This window comes from Hyposmocoma kahamanoa, unplaced genomic scaffold (genome assembly GCF_003589595.1).
Source record: "Hyposmocoma kahamanoa isolate Upper Pololo Valley unplaced genomic scaffold, ASM358959v1 93, whole genome shotgun sequence".
Taxonomy (NCBI): Eukaryota; Metazoa; Arthropoda; class Insecta; order Lepidoptera; family Cosmopterigidae; genus Hyposmocoma; species Hyposmocoma kahamanoa.
The window spans coordinates 16093639-16115928 of record NW_020654810.1 but is presented as its reverse complement, the minus strand read 5'-3'; the positions used below and the strand labels follow the sequence as shown (position 1 = coordinate 16115928).

Genomic DNA, 22290 nt, shown 5'->3' with positions numbered 1-22290 from the left:
TATATATATATATATATATATATGTATAAGCACTGAGTTCAACTCTGACATTTTCATTAACACTCCGAGTGCTAAAGTATTTGGTGTCCCATTTAATTAACAGAGAGCTGACAGCAAACTGATATCAACCAATAAGCATAAACAAAAGACGTTTACGTTACATTTGTGTGAGAGGCTAGGTGGCAGGCTGCATTCAGATTTTGCAGCTGAGCTCCAATATCGGTTCTAAGGATATTATTCCAGGGTGGAGGGACCGGCAATATTGAGTTGTGAACCCGACGATTTACCTAACAGGAGACGGTTAACAGAGGAACTTTAGCTCGACACTTTGACAACTTATTTCTCGTCTTAAGAGTTGCTAAGCCACTCAGTTTGTGTACGCAGTGACTTGATAGTTATACACGCTAGAGTCATAGTAGAATAGTTGTACACTAGGCAGTGATCAATATATTAAAGAATTTCATATAATTCAATGTAAGTAGGTAACAAAAGGATGGATTTTACAAAATGTTCAAGATAAACAGACGGTTTAAAAACTTTGAGGCAAACAAGGGTGAGTTGGGTACAATGAAATATTCTGGGTTCAACCCAAAGCAATATGGCCATTAAAGGAATTTAGTTTAACCGTTAGAGAGGTTACCGAAATCCTCACTCATTCAACTCGTCTAAACGTTTAATTCAGTTGGAATAATTTGAGTTCCATTGTTAAGTTTCTAAATTTCAAGTCCAACATTTTACTGCTTACAATTCAATGGTAACCGCAAATTTCGAAATGTGTATGCTTTCTATGGAATGAAACTTATTTGCAAACCGATAACTTTTACTCGAACGAAGAGAGTTAGCCAGTCTACGCCACCACTAGACCAGTCTCACCGACCGCTGCACTGTTCAGAACTAAGCAGCGAAAACATTCATTTTATGCTTGACTATTATTATCATTGACTTATTTCGAGGAACCAACATTATTCATACACATCTGCTAAGCGAAATTACCCATTATTTACATTAAAGAACCTGCGATCACGGGATTCCGTCCCATCGCTCTTTCCAACTGAGCTACAGGTCGAGTTAGCAAGTCGACGAAATTATCCTGTGTCTGGTAGATAGATCTTTGTACTGAGTTTTCTCGGCTTTGGATACACACACATATGTACATGCGTGTACGGAATAGCCCATACACTCACAATATATTATATTTGTGTATGTACAGGGTGGCCCATTTACAGTGGTCTAAAATTTTTTTTCGAAAGAGGACATTATAACTACCCATTTCAAATAAACATTACTTCCGCGTAAATCAACAATTTAGAAGTTATTATTTTTAGGTACTTTTTTAAATTGTCTACTCTAGTCACTAAAAATAGTCTAGTATGAAAGCTATTCCACTAAGTTAATTGAAATTTAGTATAGAAGTAGTGTGACCATGTACTTAGCATGCAATAAGCCATTTTTGTGTTAGTTCTTAAATTGCGCCGTTATTAACCGTAATCACTCATCACACAATTTATCGAAAATTTAAATTTTCGAAGAATTCCTATTGTGAGAAAAGTGCAATCAGAATTTGCTAACGGCCTTAAAAACTATCTTAATATGTAGGGATTGTTTACAAATAAAATAATTCTAGCGTTGCAACTTTTGTTGACATGACGTGTCAATTTATGAAGATGTTACAATCAATGATGTTAAAGTCAATTTTGGTTTTTGGTGACTCAATAAACCAAAATTGACTTTGTATCATGATCGCTATTGGTTCAACTCAGATTTACCTTAATTATTCTCAAATTAATCTTAGACCTTACCATTTGACCATAGACCTTACGAATTTCTACATGCGCTTTCTGCAGATCTTTGTTTTTGATATGAAATGTGAAATATATTTATTTTATCTTAAATAAACGTTTGATTGCTTACCTTGACCGTCTCGTTGTTGGATCTTTCATAACCATGACTTCTGTGATTTCGCCGAATTTGTTAAAGTAGTCTCGAAGGCTCTCTGCAACAAGAAAAAGCACTTCATAAAATAATATAACACATTAATTGAAAAAAAAAAAAGAGAAATATACGCCATTTAGATCCGAAAAAAATATTGTTTTATTTTCTATGTGTAACAAACTTGAAAACTTAAGAACTCGATAATATACACACTCAAGAACAAGAACCTAAAAGTATAAATTGGAGGAAGATAATGTTGAAAGTTACACACTCGGCACGTTTAGCGAAACACTAATATCCCAGTCTGGCTGGTTGTTCTACAAAATTAAAAATTGTACGTCAAATTTGTGAATTAAAAATTAGTCGACTGTCATTTTTTCATTTAATTTGTTTTAATTTTCTACTAATACATTGGTTCGAGGTTGATTCTGCGTTCTTGTAAATTTCGGAAACTTCACTTGAGAAAGTTTTTTGCTTATTAAACTTTGATGTAATTAATGTTAAACTGGAGTACACAAAAGTAGCCTTTCCCGCACGACGTGACATACCTTTTCTGTACATCTGGTGCATCCCGAGCAACAATCAGCGAGTATCTTGTGCCGATTGACAAATCATTCCACCACTACGGCAAGCGTAATAGTGTAATCATGCATTTTAATAAATTTTCAAGTATTTTAGTAGCATTAGAGCTCCTTGTGGAAGATTTCGTCCAGAGACATACTGCCACCTTACCTATTTCTTTATATTATTAAAAAAAAATCAAAATTCATCGATACGATAAGAAGAAGAATGTTAAACTGCTTCATTTTTTTTTCAGTCGTTTCTGTTTTGCCTGAAAATGTAAAAAAAAATGTAAGACGAATTGTACTAAGTGATATCATTAATGAAAGTCGACAAAGGATATTAATTTTATTGCTATATATATGTGTAATTCTTATTTATTTAAATATGAACGTTATTATTTCATATTCTATCTTTTTTTGTTTCGTTAAATGCGCCGGCCGGTCTGTGTACTTTAGGGATTTGTGTATAATTTGTCATTATTATTTTGTTTGCATACAGAGGCGAAAGTTTTTCTGATGCTAGCTGTAAACACAAAAAATCAGCTATGTAAACCCTACATAAATCCACGCAACTCAAAGAATAACATTCACAAAATAGTTGTATTCGATGGAGTACATGTAGTTTGAAAATAACAGAAAATGGAAACTTAAAAAGTATTTTTACTAGGACATGTAAATAGGTACAAGACTTTTATTATTGGAAACGATCGGACTACACATTTTTCCGGAGCAAGAAATGTCAACCACGCATTGGTACATCGACAAAAAGCGCTCAATGCTCATGGTACATTCACTCAACATTTTCACACAATGGAAGGGTCTCGTTTTGTAACGTCGAAGCCTTTTCGATTCGCACTCCATAAAAGTAAGACGATAAGAGTCGTTCCCTTCAAATGACTGAAGGAGTCGTCAGGCAGAATGTTTGAGAGAGCACGCTTCACAGAACCGTTCCGGCTGTTTATCGTGTCATGAAAGATTTGCTTCGACAAGAAGCCCGAGTATTTAGTATCGTGTTTCTCTATTTATACAGGCTTGTTAAAGCATCTCGAATGCCTGTCTTAAATACATGCAAGGAACATCCATGGCGAGATTTGTTTGCGACCGCGCGCCGCACTCGCTAATGGATAGGTTGGGTAGGCTCCCTCTAAAATGAATATGCTGATTTCCCACGTCCATGTTTTTAGGCTTATTTTACATAATTTCCGGTCAGTAGCTGACGCGTCATTTTGATTAATTATTTTGATGATATTCAAATAAGACGACAGGCTTAATAAATTGCTTGCCATCGATCCCCGAAGATAGATTAGAAGCATCTAATTCACAAATGTAAAATTTATCTATTTTTTAAATTAATGTCATGTTTTACAATTAATTAAGCTCCTGTACAGTGAAGTTTTCGATTAATACTAATTAAGAACAAACAGGCCAATCACGAGAGGCTTATTGCGGGATACATTCCAATTTAAAGTTGCCTTCAATCCGACAGGGAAGGCGCTTCTAAAACCAAATGTTGGTCCACGCTTTAAAGTCGATTTTCGACTTGTTTGGAAGAGAACTTTTCTAATCTGACCAGGCTGCCCGGCCTTCGGTTGCGCACTTCGGAACAGTAATGAAAAGTAACGATTGCATGCTCACTTCACCATTAATCAGCATGTGTGAGGATAGATGTTTTATTTTCTTTTTGTACGAACTCCTCCTTATAACTGAAAGCGTGAAAATAAATTTCGGGTTTCCTTAAATTTCAATACAACTTAAAAGATGTATAGAATATTAGATCAGGACCACTTATAACTTATTCCAAATCCATAAATGAGTTCGAGTAAGATTAGGCGCAAAGCAAGAGTTTGTTAACCTACCGCCAACCCTTGTCATCTCAGGCTGTATGTATATTTTATTTAGATGACGCGTACCAGGCAATACTGCGAAGGACAGCGGGGTGGATTCGGCACAGTTGCTCAACCACCATAAAATTAGCATTTGGCTGGCGAGTAGCATTTTCATTGGAAGACGAGGTAGGTACCTGAATTATTCGACCGCTCTTCCGACGACGAATGGGGGATCGGAGATTTTGTATTCCTACTAAGACCGAGGATTTTCTTGCGTTTTCCTGGATTCTGTTTTCTACGACTTTGTTTTATTTGCAGAAGGTTCAAGAAAATTCTACACAGAAATGTTGCGATAAAAGTAGGGTTGGAATATATTTAGTTCAAATTTTTACCTGATAGAAATGTGCTTATTGGAAAAAGAAGAAAGAATTAAAACGTTAAACGAATTCTGATATTTTTAGGCGAAGCATCAGAAATTATATAAAATCTAGTTAAGATTGATTATAACATTTTCATAAAAACCTAATAACAATCGCTAGTTGACAAGAGGCTAGCAGCTGCAATATTATAATTAACATAGTGGGGGGAAAGAAAAGGGGTGATGCAGCACTTGCTTAACCACCGTTAAATTGAAAGTTGCTACGACTCTCGAACTAGCACCTTGCAAAATTACAACGTAATGTAGCTGCAGCATAACTTTAATAATTACGTATAATATTATTTATAATGAGAACTTGCCATTACAATTATGCTGTTTTCAATAGTAATAAAACAGTTTAAAAAAGTATGTCAAATCGAATTTTTAGGTTTTCGCAATTACCACAGTAAAGGACTCGAAACATTGGTTTGTTTGAAAAAACAAATATATGCGATTTAAATCCAGAAAAATTGTTTCATTTCCTAAACGTATATCAAAGATTATATAAAATAAAACGCAGGAAAATAGAAGTAAATTATCACAGAAATCTAAACTTATTTAGTTTTCTGTGGGTAATTATGTCGACCGACGAATACAATTTAGTTACGAAAAAAATGTTTTTTATAACAAGCGACTGAATTCAAGTTTGTGCAGTGTAAATTACTCGACAGTTTACTTGATCGTCACTAAAAATATTGAAATTCTTGCAATATTTTAGCACCAACATCCAAACCGTTTTAACATGCCATGATGAGGCGCAAATGCTTGCGCTTAAAGACCAATGTTTCAGTTAGTATCGTATAATATAACAGTCAACGTACCATCACTTTCCAACAGGTGGACCGTCAATATGTGCGCCATTACGCATACCATAAAAAAATATTAGCGGAAGATCTACACGCCCTTTGAAAGCGACGGAGTTCGTGTAGTCAGGAAAAGGACTGATCGAAGTCTTTATTCAGTCGCCATAAAATTGAAATTCGTTCAAAACCGACGCTACCTACAATCTCACAAGCAAATGTCGTCAAATTATTTTAATTACTAAAAATGACTGAAGTTTTAAGTTGTTATTATTCTGCATTACAGAAATTTAGTCCTTTCCGATGACGCATATTTGTTTTTTTGCTAACTACGCTACGGGTTGTGATTGTTTTCTTTCTCTTTCATTATATTTCAAACATCTGGTGGATATGCATATTTATGTCAATAATTTCGCAATCTCTGTTACTTTAAAGAACAAAATTAAATGTAACAAATCGTTAGCCCAGGTGAACAGGGTATTTATTATCTCAAAAACACATATTTTTCAGGAGAGCAATTTTAAACTTTCTTGTAACATTATTTCAGCCGCTATTGTTATTTGATTCTCCGCACCTATACGTTTTTAAAGCCTACACATTTAACAGTACTTTCGAATATTTCTTATTGTCATACATTTTCGTAGGTGAACCGTTCATTTAATCTACATTGCACGTAATTTAAAATTTTGGCGAGGATGAACTGTTTACATCACTACAAAGAACATCAAATTTTGAATCGAACTATGTAAATAACTTAAATGCGTCTAAATCGTAAGTTGCATTAATTCGCGCTAAAAGTAGCGATATATGGAATATGATGACGATTTAGATGTCATAATGTTGTGAAATCATTGACATTAGAAATGTCAATACAAATATTCTACGCTACTGTATTAAATAAAAATAATAGTTAGCCTATATACATATAGTTTCACAGCACAAGACTCGTCTCCCAATGGCTTAGTCTGTAGTGTCCAATGCGGTTTCGGAACTTCAAACACATCATTAAATTAATTTGCAAATGAGTGCAGATTTTCTCACACTGTTTTCTTGCACCGAAAATCTTATGGTAAATTTCGTATTAAATTTCTCACATAAATTCTAAAAACTTAGAGGCGCAAGCCCGGATTCGAATCGACGGCTCTCCACTTGAGATGCGGTAGGTCAAACCATTAAGCTGTCAGGGCTACACTACTGCTAGTAAATTATTAAATATAACTTTACTTTTAATAAAATTACATAGCAATAGAATCGCTCATGACAAATTGCCTTACAAATTGAAAAGGAACCGAGCGGCGTGGACATAATTTTATGGCGACAAAATTTTTATAGACGTTTTGCCATAAACTACTGATGCGTCCAATCCAAACTGAGGTTTAGATTTGAAAAGAAATAAACCTCACTTAAAACAATGCACTAAACTCCAAATTTGTAACACAAAGTCAATATCCATCCCCGCTGTTTCGGCGATTGTTCATCCAACGGTAATTACACGAATTCTAAAACCACTTGGACTTTAAATGCTCTCTAATTGGCAGTTTTAATCTACTAACTTTTGTACGGAATTCAGCAAAAGTACGCAACAACTTGTCGTGGTCGGTGGTGAATGAATCAAAACCGTCTAAATGGAAATTTATAAATTTATTTTGGCATATTATGAAGTTTGGAATGAGTGATTTAATTAATTTTAATTTCGTTCACTTTGCTTCGTGGATTCCGATATAAATAAACAAAGGGAGAGAAAATTCATAAAAACGCCCATGTGATTAATTTTTGTCTGAAAAATTTGGACGTTAGAAACGGAACAAATATTTCATACAAAATATGTGCTGTAAAGTCGGACATGTTGGAGGCATGTTTTCGGTGAGTGACTTTTGTGTGGAACTTTATCTCATTTTTCGGATGTTTATTTTGTTTTACCTTTATATCAAAGTTCGCTGATTATTCGGCGCGGATGCATATAGTAGGAACGCACGGTCGCGGCACTTGCTCAACCACCATAAAATTGGAAACTAGCCCGGTGAACCCACCCGAAATGACCGCTCGCAACATACAAACAATATTGTGTTATATGCTGGAAAAAGAGAACATATCCGATTCGATATCAAAGGATTTATTTGATAGAAATTTACGAATTAGTTTCTGGTCAAATTGGCTTCGAAAAAAATACATCTTGAAACAGAGAATCCTCCTTTAAGATTACGATATATACTTAGTAGTCATACCCAATAAGAGATATATTGATATATTTATTGGGAATATCTACTCCAAATTTGTACTTACCACTTTTAAAAAATACCACCAGTCCATCGTCCAATCAATTTCACAGTTGTAATGAAGCAATCAATCAAAATGTAAACGAAAACAGTCCGCATCGCATATTTTATCTTTAACAATCCTTCCCACCGTACCAATTAGCGTAAAAACCTTTGGTAGTACAATCCAATGCTATAAATTTGGCACTTAGCCTGACGCAAATTTTCAACACTGTCAGCAAATAAAATGTGCCGCAGTAATAGTTTTGCGACGGGCTGCACTAAATTGACAAACTATATAAACATTTTCATATCTACACAGTTTTCAATTAGTTGACTTGTTGTTTATAAAAAAAAGATCGATTGAAAACATTGACTTTGTTATATTGAGTTAGTATTTTTTCGAATGAATGTACTCTATCCTGTTATTTAATCGGATGCAACAACAACACATACTTTTAAAAATACCAAGTTCAGCTATAACTCGTTTATTTCTTTTTTATTTACGTTACCAAGTCACGGGACGAACAAGTCGTGCACCTGATGGTAAGCGACACGCCTGGCCATAACAGTTGTAGTGCCACTCAGAGCTTTAAAACACAAAGATCTGAGGGGCACTGCCGCTGCGCCCATCAGCCTGAGACATAAGTTAATGTCTCATGTGCCTGTAATTTCACCAGCACCCTTAACCTTTAAAACCGGAACGCAGTAATACTCACATAACTGCTTGGTGGCAGAAATAGGTAAAGTGGCAATACTTCCCTGATAAACTCTTTCACAAGGAGCTACAAAAATGTACAAGCAGATAATTAAATTCTATTAAAAAGAAAGTGCAATTACTCAAACTTCAAAGTAAGACATATCTTGCTACTAAAACCAACTCAGAATACTAATTAAATTCCCCAAAGATTAACAATAAACACCAAGCTGTATATAGGTAGGTAAAACAGAGGCACTACTTAACGTTACTTTTAAATTTTATAGACTACTTTAAAATTATGTCCTGCGTATAAAATCGGACCGTTAAATGTATATTGCGGTTGGCAGGAAGCCAACACGTACCCAGGTCTGGTGCTCTCACTTCTAGCCTAGCTATGATTCGACATATAAACAGATGCTGATGGATTTATTGCTAAGGAAATGCCTACTTTAACAAACAAAACTAATTCTAAAAAAGAGAAAAAAGATAATTGAAATTGAAAATTTTGAATTCTTCGAAGGAAAATTAAAAATAAAACACGACCAATGGTAATGAATTGAAAGGAAAACAAAAATGATAAAACGATTAAATACAAGAGGTGGGCTCTCAAAGTGATACCGATTTATGCTTGAACGGCAAATTTCACATCGGTGTCCAAACTTCAAAGGCGATCAAAACTTATCGACCAAGTTGACACTCAAAGCCTACGACCGCGGAATCGAAAGAACCTGCACATCAAAGTGATTACAAACGAAAAACGCCACAGTGTCGAGTGGAAACGCTGTAAAAATCACGACGACGTGTGAAGTGTCATCGGGGCGTCTCAGTCGAGTGGCGATCGCTTGTTTTTCCCACTTTCGATGGGCGCCGCGGGCGAGCTCTGTTTGAGGGCTCTTGCGTCCGAATCCACCGACCCACTACCCAGAGTACCCCAACACCCGGCCGTGTTTTATGAGGTCAAGAGAAATCCGCCACAAAAAACACGTTCTGCGATAAATTACGCACTGACACATTCAGATTCGCCCATAATATACACGATCGCAAGTAATATATTGTTTTACGGGTTTTTTCTTTCGAATGTATTGCCCATTTCCCCATTAGCATGCAGGGTGCAAATTCAACCCTAGGTATTTGTACAGGTTCGAATGCTGGAATATCTGTTTACATTAAGGTAAAAGGTTCCATTCACGCATGATTAGTACACAATTAAGTTGATAGTAGTTAGAGCTCCTTGTGAAAGAGTTCGTTCAAGGAAGTACTACCACCTGATTTACTTTTGCCGCTAGTAGTAATGTGCTGGTCAAATTACTGGCACGTGGGACTTGTCAAGTTATGTCTCAGGGTGACGACCGCGGTAGCTACTATGGACATAGGTGTCGCCACCAGATGCACGATTTATTAATCCTGTTACTTGGTATCCTAAAAATATAGTTTTTATAGTGATTGTTTTGTATTTAATATTTGAACATTTATTACTTTAAACCACTTTAATATCAACTTTTATAAGCTCTTTAATCATAGCTGAGAAACGACGTAAATATATAATAACAATCAACTATCAAAGCAACTGCAGATGTTGTACAGTTTCAATTTAAGGGCGCGCAGGCGAAGTTCTCAAGATGAACTTTGCGAAAGTTTGTTCCTCGTGACATTGTCAACTAATCTCCAAGCCGCCAGCACGGGGCGTATAACAAACGCCACAATAGGTAATTGTGTTTCGTGTTATCTATTTGCAATTTATAAACAAAGACTTAATGTAATCCCTTTGTCATAAGAGGATGGAAGAAAAAGTGACGACTTTACTTAAGTTCTAACCAAAATTTCAAAAGAAAAACAACTTTTGCGAATATGTGTATGTATTTTGATGAATGCGTATATTTTATGAATGAAATAGAAGCCGGGATCCGACTAGCCTGCTTGGTGGATCGCATGCTGTGATTGGCCGAGATCTATCATATTCCATATTATTAAGGACAGGTGACCACAAATTTATTAGGTATTTAATATTTTGAAACTTTAAAAAACTTATATTCAAAAGTTTTTTAAAGTGGTGGAGTATGCGCGCTGTCTAGTACAGATAATAAGTAGAAAATTTTAAACAAGCCGGTGAGACTTGAATTATATGAACGCCTAGCCACTGATAAACATTAAACTACGAAATGAAGAGTCCAGAAAAAGAATGATCAAAGTCACTTGAGGAGAATTTTAGGAAAAAGAATTTTATATTCCCAGAACTTTTAAATATTGGTGAAAAATACACGCATAAATACTACCATAAATGAAGTCAATGCTGTCATAAATGTATGTAATGCTATATAATCCATTTTAATTAAAAAAACATTTATAAATAATTTTTAACTTTTCTTTAATACAAAACGTGTTTTAAGTAACTTTGATCATTCTTTCTCTGGTCTCTTCAAATACAAAAATGACCCGAAGAAACGCGTCCAAATGGGAGTCTTCTCCCTCACGCAGCCACAATCTTATTGCAGCCGATAGAGAAAACAACAGAAGTAAATACCTAACGTGGCTTAGCAAAATTATACAGAGCGAAAACTACAAACTCCAGTCGATATTGCTGCAAATAGTCTTTAGCGCTAGTATAGTTTCAAATATACCTAGAACTTCGTCGCAGTAAGTCTAAATACAACTGATAATTAAATTTGTACAGTATAATTCAAATTATGCAGGTATTAATCTTGCCTACATGATTAAACGCGACGTTTAAGCGGCGATCAAGTAGGCGATTGTTACGTCTAATAATATATTACCTGTAATATTGTGTAATTGTCTTGATCCCTGTCAACAATCATAGCTGTCTGTTGCATGAGATATTATTCGCTGGCACACGATTTGCTACTAATATCGAGACATACATTCATTTAGCGCTCGTGAATGGGGACGGCCAGTTGTAGGAAGTATAGAATGAACATGCCGCGTAATTCATAATTGCGTCAGTAACATTTGAAAATAGAACCATAAACGCTAAAATGTGGTGATAAATCACGACCCTATTATGTGCCATTTCAAATATTTTTGTTCAAAAATCAAATTCAATTTAGATTACCCTATGAACATCGGAATATAATATAATACCAACTCAAAACACAAATCAACACAAGATCATGTGTATTTCGAGATTAATGGTCGCAACGCGATGGTGTCATAAAATATCCCATGACACGGATTTTAAAAGATCTTTAAAGATTCATAAAGGTATACTGTCCTCAGTTGAAGTCGTAAACTTGAGTGTAATGTGTCTGAATATCATATTACATATGATATGGCGAGGGTAGGCTGTCGCTACACCTGGTGACGTGAATAAACTGTGCCATTGCGGTCTAATATTAAGTTCAGCTTGTTTATAATGTCGCTCCCGCAGTACCCGTAGTTAGGTAGACGTGTTGTGTTTGCCTTAAGTTCGCATCGCTTGTGTATATTTGTGCATATGGATTCTATACATTAAGTTTTCATTAGAATTATATGTTAAATGATATTATATGCTCTAATTTATGAATATTTACTTCGAGTATTCACTGGTTTTTTACATGTCTTATGTTTTAATTACTGTGCATGAAAAGTGTCATAATATTATAATAAAACAAGTCTTATTAAAATATATCTCCGGCGGCATTTGAGAACCGATTTTGGTCATTCTTTTTTATTGGAAAGAGACTAGAACCTCACAAGTGGTCCCATTTAAATTTGGAGAAAATATTCCAACTCTAAGGGTGGCAAACTAGAGGATGAATAACTTTTGAGGTCGGTATTTTTAGTACTTTACTGAAATTATTATACCAGGTGACGGGACGAATAACCCGTGCGCAGTGCCATCCATAGCTTTAAATCGCAAAGATCTAAGAGGCACTGTCACTGCGCCTGTCGCTGTGAGTCGTCCGTGAGATATAAGTTGAAAAGTCCCATGCACGTATAATTTCACCAACACCCTCTTACCCTTTAAAACAGAAAGGCAGTAATGCTCACGTTACTGCTTGGTAGCAAAAATAAGTAAGGTGGCAGTATTTCCCTGGACGAACTCTTTCACAAGGAGCTCTACTGCTACTAAAGGATCTCCTTGGTTCGGGCACTCTACCAATATACACCGCACTAAGTAAAAGGATGCCACGCTCTTCAAGCTTCTACAACAATATAATAATAATAATAATACAACATATCTTCCTTTATATAGGTGCGCCTCACTTACACGAAAATTAGATAAACTAGTTTCAAAATAAATACCGTTCGTTTAATATAATTTTTATTTGGACCAATTTCACTTCTTATAATTTAATTTCACATATTTCTTGTTTGATAACATTCACATTTTGTGTATTTTATTGTATAAAGCTCATATTATATAACAATCATTTCATATATTGTCAATTTAGTTCATTTTTACGTGTATAATATCACTTTTTATAAATAATAAGTTTAAACCCGAGGCCATGGTGTTTGGTGTTCGATTCTAGGAGTGTAATTCGGGAACCGGAGGTGCGGAGGGAGAATTGTTTTCCTTAATATAGTTTACAATGCTGAATTTTCGTTTCGATAAAATTATTATTGTTAGACATTAGATTCCTTGGTGGTTTAAATAAAACAAGCATGTTTTACGTAGTTCAAATCTTGGTTGCGGTTCTCATTCAGCAGGTTGGGTTTGAACATGAAAATGCAGCACGAGCCGAGCGAACGGAGCGAGAGGAGCGAGCGTTTCGCGGCAGCGGCTGCCGTGTGCCAGAAACGGATTTGTTTGCGTTTCAAGCCTTGGTATCAAGCCAAATTATATTTAATAAATATAACATTAGTATTAGGGATGTAGTTTTTCGAAAATAATCCTATTTCTAGATGAAATAAAATTTATATAAAATGACGTTTTGTTAACTATGGTTTATAACTTATGATCGTTATTAAAAATGTGTAAGTTTATATTAAACTTTCGTTGTATGAAATGAATATTTAATGAATATTAAATTAAATTAGTGAATATTAAATGAGTTCATAGGAAGTAAAATTATGCAATCGAGCACATCACCTGTATACAGACTGGCAACTTGTGTTATAACAATGATTGAAGTGAAGGCATCTGCTAAACCTAAGCGTTAGCCTAATACATGACGCGAACTGTGTGTATAAGACGCCGACGTTAGTGTTAACGTCGGCGTCTTGGAAATCGACATCAGACTACATAGGGTACGAACGTAAACTTTAAAAAAATGGTTATTTTCGGAAATCTCGTATATATTATTTATTTATTAACGAAATGTATTACGTGTTTGATTCAATGAAACTCGGACTGCCAATACCAATTACTAAAGACGTTAGCGAGCTTCCCCCACAGAGATGCAGTCGGAAACTTTAGCATGTGGGAATATTCTACACAGTCCTAGCTGACATCAACTATTGCCCTATAATAAATAGCGAGCATTAATATGTTGAGCAGCACGCAGTATATCGACAATATGCTGATATCCAAAGTAAGTTATTAACTTGTAGGTATGTATGGTGGCGTAGTGCTTAATTAGAAAGGTGTGAAGTAAATAAAATCGATTAATTAAAATGTTTCTTTATTTAGGTATAACACCATTAATACCTTAACATTACATTACATTGCATATATATTTATATTGTAAAAAAAGAATTAAAATTGTATTACATTAAATTTAAAGTTTTTTAAAAATCTTTATTTATTTAGGAGCTTTCCTACAATGTACCTACATGACAGTTACATCGTATCCTAAACTATAGCCTACATATCAGGGCGGCACTGCTGGAGAGCCCATTCAACAAATAGTCACAGTCTTTTTGCCCGTTTCGTATGGGGCTTGCCTAGTATACAATTTATAACTTCCACGGATGTTCGGTTGATCTGTAGGCCTCTCATCAACGCCGCTCTCTGTTGCTCGTACCGGACACATTCCAGTAACCAGTGATATGCATCTTTCACTACACCACAATTCGCAATTATGAGAATTGTTTTTATCTTCAACAAGAAAGTAACATTGTTTAATGGAGTGCGATGGCAACCATTTTCCCACTATAGTCGCACACTGCAAACCAAAGCAAACGAGAATTTAAGGTACAAATAAGAATTAATTTATTATACATAATAAGGATTCTTAATCTCAACTATTAATGTATACAATATTGATAAATGGTGATAACCCAATGGGAGAATAAATGTTTTTCAATTGAGAAGTCGCCAGTTCGAATCCCACATGCGACATGTACCTAGGACTTCTATCACATAAATTTGGAACTTGCTTAGTAGCAATGCGACTCGCTAACAGTTAAAGGGTACATCGTGATGAAATATGAAGTAAGTTAACGGAAAACGTGTAAAGTCCCCAAATCGCATTAGGCCAGAGTCGCGTTAAGACGTATATGGGAAAATGATGATGGTGATACAAATACCTGTCTAAAGATATTTGGGATAGTGATTCTCCCCAGTTAGCAAGTAAATTCAAATATAAACCACTGTAAAATACAATACAAATCTAAAACAAAGTTATTGTAACTGATCGATACGTAAAATACTACCAACAGGCCAACAGCATTGTTCAAGAGTTAATAACGAAACAACTAAAGGCATTTTGGTTACCGTTTTCAATTTTGGGGCAGAGTATGCAGAACTTACTTACAACTGAGTGAAGTTTAGGGGAAACTTTGTCCTTCCTGTCATTGCTTATTAAATCCACAAGACACGGTAAATTTTCGACTTTTCTACGAGTTATTGTTGGTAAATACTATGTTTACGAATCCTTTTATTAAACTTTGAAATTTAACCGGTTTTTGTCAATAATTGTAATTGTTGTAAATGGCACGCCACTTAACTATTGAGTAATCTAGTTTTCATACGAAAATATTTCGCACAAAGTTATATCCAGTCCAGTGAAAATCATAAAGCGATAACAAAAACACTAAAATTTTTAAAAACCCCGATACAAATCAATGTGCCCCTAAAAGTCAATACAGTTACCGTCATTGAAAGCTCTGAGTGGCACTACAACTGCTATGGACAGTTTCTATTCCCCTTACTTGGTATTATAAAAAAGCCCTCCTCTTTTTACGTCGGGGCTTACAAAGCAAAAAACTAACCTCATTGCGTAAAATTACCTCAGGATTTAAAAAATCCTATTTTCTATTCAAACAATTCGTATTAAAAGGTTTCTATGCAACCAGTAAGACTTTACTATTACAAGACGGTTGACAATTTTCGTTATAACATTTAGATGATTTAAACTTTTGAATGCACTCCAACGCTTCTCTATTAGACAGCGTAAGTTTCGATCGAACCGATGTCGTCTCGGACCATCTCCGTGACAGGTTCAAGTAATCCCAGCTGCCTTCGATGAATTAAAGTCACTCGAAGTGCAGTTTGTGGAATAGACTAGTTGAAATGACGCATTGAACTGTGAATATTTTAGCTTTATGGAGCAAACAAAAGTTGAGTCTATTTTCAAAAGACTCTTTCATTTGATTTCAGAGGCTCTTATTTGTTAATAACGATATTATACTTGATAAATTACCTTAAAAATAAAAAATTATTATTAACAGCCACATTGAGGCAACAGATGCTGGTTCGCATCCAGTCCGATCGAAAGAATTTTTCTTTGTATTAGTTCGATCTTTGTATCAATAATAATAAACTCTATTTTTGTTTTTGTGAAAATACTCCCCGTGTTTTCATTAAAAAAAATGGATGAATATCGTGATAGTATAAACATCATGACATTCATTTTAATGAATAAATAAATATTTATAATATATGTTATCAGTTAAATTTTAAAACAATTATTTACTGTATCTATGTATATTAACTGTATGTGTGTAGTAGCAGTAGAGCTCCTTATCAAAGAGAAACAATCACATTTTTGCATTGCAATTACACTATATGAAAAAGGTCATTAAAGTTTCTGGAATTGAGTTTTAATTTAAAAAGAGACTTTCGGTTAGTGACGATAATTCATCCAGAGAAGTACTGCTACCTTGCCTATTTCTGCCACCAAGCAGTAATGTGAACATTACCGCGTTTTGGTTTTGAAAGGTAAGGGACTTGTCAACTTATGTCTCAGGGTGACGGGCGCAGTGATGCCCCGCAAATCTTTGTGATTTAAAACTCTGAATGGCACTGCGGCGTGTCACTTACCACCAGGCGTACGACTTGTTAGTCCCATCACTTGGTAGTGATGAGATCTTAAAAAATCTTTTCATGCGAACTCAGGATAATTTTTTCTCGTGATTATCACCGATTTCATTACCGACAATTTACCTCTATTTCACAATACCTATCATTAACGTTATGTGGAGTTCTTTTGCGCTATTTACACGCCACGTGCGCAAATTTTTAATTGGATGTCGGTAAAAGTGTGGAATAAACGCAACACTAAAATAGCAGCTCATGTTAAATTCAATGTATTCAGTTTTAGCACCTCGAGCGCAAATAAATCTGCATTGTTTGGGTTGCCAGCTATCGGCGTCAGTTACACTGCATAAAGTTCCTGGACTAAAGGTTATCAATATTGGAGAAACTATAAATTAAAATTGTAGGCAATTAAAAACACCTTTCTATTTCACGGTCTGTGACTAAGCTGAAAAGTCATGATTAGAGCTTCCGTTCGACGATTTGAGCTAATCAATGCTATAGCTATGTTCATATCGACAACATGGTATTATATTGCAAAAATGAACTTAAACCTCAACAGGACACAGTAGAATATTTACCAAGTAACAAAGGTAAACGTTCATAGTTTTCTCACAAATATCGCTACGGCAAAAAAAAACTGTAGCAATCACTAAAAGAAATTTGTAAGTTTTGCTGACTCATTCCGTAGCTCAGTTGGGAGAGCGATTGCCCGTGTTAGGTGTAAATGTAGCTGGTTCAAATCCAGCTGGCTCGAAGGAGTTTTTGTTTCAGTTGTTCGATCTTTGTAGCAATCGTAATAGAACGTTTGTTAATCGATGTGTCAACAAAAAATACATTTGGCCTGTTCACTCTATAGCGAAAGAACTAAAAAAGTTAAATTTGTATTCACAAGCATTTTCAACTAACATTATTTGCAAAATATGACAAACACTAGCGTTTAGCTGCGAAATTCATCACAGAAACTTAACTTAATTACCTACACCAAATTCCCGGCAATGAACTACTATTGAGCACAGTTTAATGTTGAATCCTTCGGAACTTCAAGATGTTTGCAATGCAATATACGGATTGTCCTAAAGTGAGATTAGTTTGCGATTTATGAACTTACTTTGCATGAATCCTATGAAATTCAGAAACAGTTCATAAAAGGTAGATGTTTTGCGGTAAGCTCCTGAAGAGAGAGAACACTTTTCTCCATCAAAAAGGCCTTTCGGGTGCAAACACTGAAATATTTTGTACAATGGAAGCAAGATTAACAAATACTGTGGCTACTCTTTCAAGTTGGGCTGAGGTACGGCAGGCCGTCACGCGATCCGACAAGAAAAGCGCCGTCCATAATAAAGGGAATGAAAATAAAATTGGATTTTACTAGTAAATCGTAACAAAAACATGATAGAGTGATTTACGTCCATGGTACGCTACGTACGACAACTTGGTACACTGCGTAACTCCTATTGTTCAATATGAAAATTAAAATATAGTAGGTAAATATGTATTTCGTTACTGATAAAAAAACCAGATAGATAATACGTACGTATCTACTGTATAACAATTTTTGAGTATCTTGCATAAATCGCAGCAGCGTACAGTGAATTTGCTATACTCATGTCGCGTGGACAAAAAGCACCTTTAAAATCAATAATACATAGAGGTCTTACGAGCAATCTTGTTCGGCTAGGTTTGAATGTGCCTGTGAAATATAATTTCGATCGGACGGCAATCAGAGCCCGTTGAAGACGGCGCGTGAGACGACTTCGTAAAATATTAAATGTCCGACTGCCCTGGAGTACGCCGGTGCTCTAATGTTCAATTTTGATAAATAAAATGTAACAATATTTTATGAAATTAACGTGTCACAATATAAGAGTACGTTATAAGAGTACATTACAGTATCTTAGAATTTGGAAACATGTTTTCAACCTTCTATTAAAGTCTGTAATCGCTGCAATTTAAAGTAAGAGGCCATAACAATTTTTTTATATTATACTCCGTCCAACCATTTATTTAACTTTTGACAGCTCGAATTCTAATCAATTAGTGATGTCATAATGCCTTTCCGATTCGATTTTTTTTTATAACAATCGATTTTATTTATGGAGAAGTTTTAATGGTGAATTTGAGCGGGTTCCAAAAAAAAGACATCTGATTGGGATCATGATGTTGCGTTTGACAATTTGCTCAAGAATTAATAATTAATGTTAATGAGGATTTAAGTGATGATTCCCATTCGTATGGAGAAGAATCCGACGACTCATTTTAATAAACAATAAGAATTTATTATAATTATTTATAATTTGTTTCATTTCATTATAATTTAGTAGACAGGTACCAAAATTTATCAACTTGAATAATCTTCGTTACATAATCTGCTGGCTCGATAAATATCGGAGCCAAAGAGCACGTCGCTTCACTAAAATTTAAAAAATAAGAGAGTTTAGGAAGTATAGCATTTTTTTGTCTACGATGGTATGTCAATAATTACGGAACTTCGGAGGCATGCATATGTCAAAAGTTAAATAAACGGTTGAACTGAGTATAAAAATTTTCATTCTGTCTAAAGTTGTTCAGTTTTGTAGACGCTTTTGTATCCGAAAGCAGATATATATAAGTATATGTTTTAATATAAAATCATTTATATTTGTTTTAATATAATATAAAACCAAAAAACAAAAATCTTCAACAAGCACACACAAAAATCCGTATGATCCGTTGGTTCGTCCTGTAGCTTAGTTGGCATAGCGTCTAGCACGATTTGCAAGAAAACGCTAGTTCGAATCTAGCCGGATCGAAGGAGTCTTTTCTTAGTGACCGATCTTTATATTAGTAATTACAACAATTTTAAGCGTAATAATTGTTATTTGGTCGTATAAAATTCCGTTGTTGCCAAAAATCTATTCTTATTAAAATTTTGAGTACGTTCACCAGCCGCAATATGCTTGAACCTTTTGATTAATCTATAGACGGGATCACGTTAACGTGATTAATTATTCAATAAGTACCTACATTCAAGGTAACACAAATAAAGTAACCTATAATTAACTAACCTTTTCTATTACACCGTATACCTATTACTGCGCTATGCTATAACAATTTTCCAACTTCTTGTGCTACAAACACTTACGTTTATATGCGGGTTGCTATCAAGAAAATCAATATCTACTTTGAAGACTTACCGCGTAACCTATCATTTACTTGACTGCCATAAATACTTGGAAACTACTCAATACTTACTGCAGCAAAAATAGAAGTAAATTACGTAATATTTCTGTCTTCCCATTACAGGGTTTCAACTTGAATACGTTACACTGTTTTTAATCTTTTCTAGAAACTACTTAGTATTTTTCACTTATAAAATACTACTATAGGACTCTCTGTGGGTACCATAATTACTTCAATTATTTAATAGACAAAATAATCTTGCTGGTACTTATACGAGTAGTCGTAATTTGTTGTTTTCAAGTAGCAACTAACATAACTAGGTTCTGATTCCTCTACTTTTTCTTACTATACACATTGTACTTGTTGGACTTTAATACAAATAAAAAAACATTATTATTGATGGTACTTATGTAGTATTGGTAGGGTGTGTTATATAAACTCCCATACGACTCACTACTGTACAGGTTTTCTCTAAAAAGAGATTGACATAAATATCGTAACAGTTATGGTTATCTTTTTTTAACCAACTTCAAAAAAAGAAGGAAGTGCTTAGTTCAACTTTTTTTTGTGAATGATTTTGATGATTCTTTTTTGTTGGAAAGAGAGTACGTCAGTCTCAGATTACAAAACAATAGGCAGATGGAGCGCGCCGAACACGAAAGTGAAGCCACGTAAGCAAAAACAAATTCAAAAGCGAATACAAACTCGCATCAGTACTAAACACAGCGTCGCACTGTTTGCACGTCACGAGTGATTAGTTATTTTATGTTTAAAAATGCCGTCTTGTGTCTTAAAATATTGTAAAAGTTGTTCCCTAAAACAAAAAAAATAAGGTCCAAAATTGTTGTTTAAGTAACTCAGATTTTTCTAAATTATTCTCAAACCAATGTCTTGTCACCACAATGTAACTACGTAAAAGAAAATGTTCAAAAACAGCTGAAATTTTATCCCTATAAATACAGAGAACTTTCATGTGCACATGTTATAAACAGAGTGATTTTGTAAGAACACGTGTCAATAATATAAAAAAATGATTACAATGTATGTACATGACTTCTTAGATTCTAAAGAGTTTCATTGGGAACCAAACAATTTTTGTCAAATTAGAACATAATTGTCAATGCTATGGAATTTATTACAAAATTAATTTAATAAAAATGTTAATAGAAAAGTCTTTGATGGTGAGATTGCGCTACACATCAAAATTAGAAACTAATAAAATCGAAATATTATAAAAAATATGTCCTAAATAAAGGTTATTAAGATATTGTGTAACTGTGATTGTAATAAATATTTTGAACTATCAAGGTTTTCCAATTTAAAATATCTTAATAAAATATTATTTCCTTTGTATGAAGTAAATCAAATAATAACAATGAAATATTAACTTATACTGCATATAATTTGTTTGGTATCCTAATACCACTTAAGTACCTAATTGCAAAATAACGTTTCCACTTTTATAATAATAATAATAATAATAACAATAACGCACACACTCAACATTGCCCCGCACTAGGCAAACCCAGTATCGCGGGTGCCATGCGGGTGACAACCTCAAATTACACCCAAACTCATGAGAGAAATAAATGTAGGCCATGCAAATATTTCTCCCGGCGCGGGACTATGGCGGGACTCGAACCTGGAACCTCTGCGTGGCAGTCAAGGCATGGTAACCGTTCGGCCACGTAGGCAGTTAATCTGTTTATTTATTTTATTTTTTGGGAAACAAACAGTTTTCACTTTGTTTACAAGATTATAATACAAAAAATAACTTTTTTCTATAATAAAACTAAAAAATAACTTAAACCAGCAAAGTTTCCACTAATAAACGTAACTTAAAAAAGAACGAAAAACTACTTGTTTTTTTTTAAACACAAAGAAAATAAGAAAGAGAATCATAAAAAGAAATAAACTAAAAAACAAATAACATAAATTATTGTTCATAAATGAGCTTTACAAATTTTGAAAAGAACAAATAAAATATATCTACATCTAAATGATTCTTATTGTACGCTTTACAAGCTCTAAACAAGAAAACGTTTTTAAATATTTAGTTTTACAAGTAGGCACACAAAAAACACTTTTCGAACGAGAATAAAATCTAGGACATCTCAAATCAATATTATGTAATAAAAAGCTACAGTCAATCTTTTCTCTCAAAATATTATATAGAAAGATTTGGTCCTTCGCAGCACGTCGTTTTTCCAGTGTTACTATGTCATGATTAGGAAACGACGGATGCCTATAACTTAATAGCTTCCTAAATTTATTCTGAATATGCTCAATGCCAGAAATATAGATATTGTACTGAGATTTTCAAACTGTAGATGCATATTCTAGAATAGACCGAACGCAACAATTATACAATAGAATTAAAGTCTCAAGATTACGAAAATCTCTGCTTGCCCTGGAGATAGAGCCAAGCATCCGATATACTCATTAATAACTTTATTAATATGGCCATCAAAAATCAACCTATCATCCAGAAGCACAA

At 34.4% G+C, this 22290-nt stretch overlaps 1 protein-coding gene across 1 annotated transcript in view; it reads right to left on the bottom strand.

Moving 5' to 3' along the window:
- Window positions 1-22290, bottom strand: part of LOC113237074 (RNA-binding protein Musashi homolog Rbp6) — a 671710-nt gene that overhangs the window by 438301 nt on the left and 211119 nt on the right. The window contains exon 3 of the mRNA XM_026473334.1: window positions 1912-1993. Coding sequence (XP_026329119.1) covers window positions 1912-1993 — 82 coding nt within the window. The remainder of the gene's footprint in view (window positions 1-1911; window positions 1994-22290) is intronic.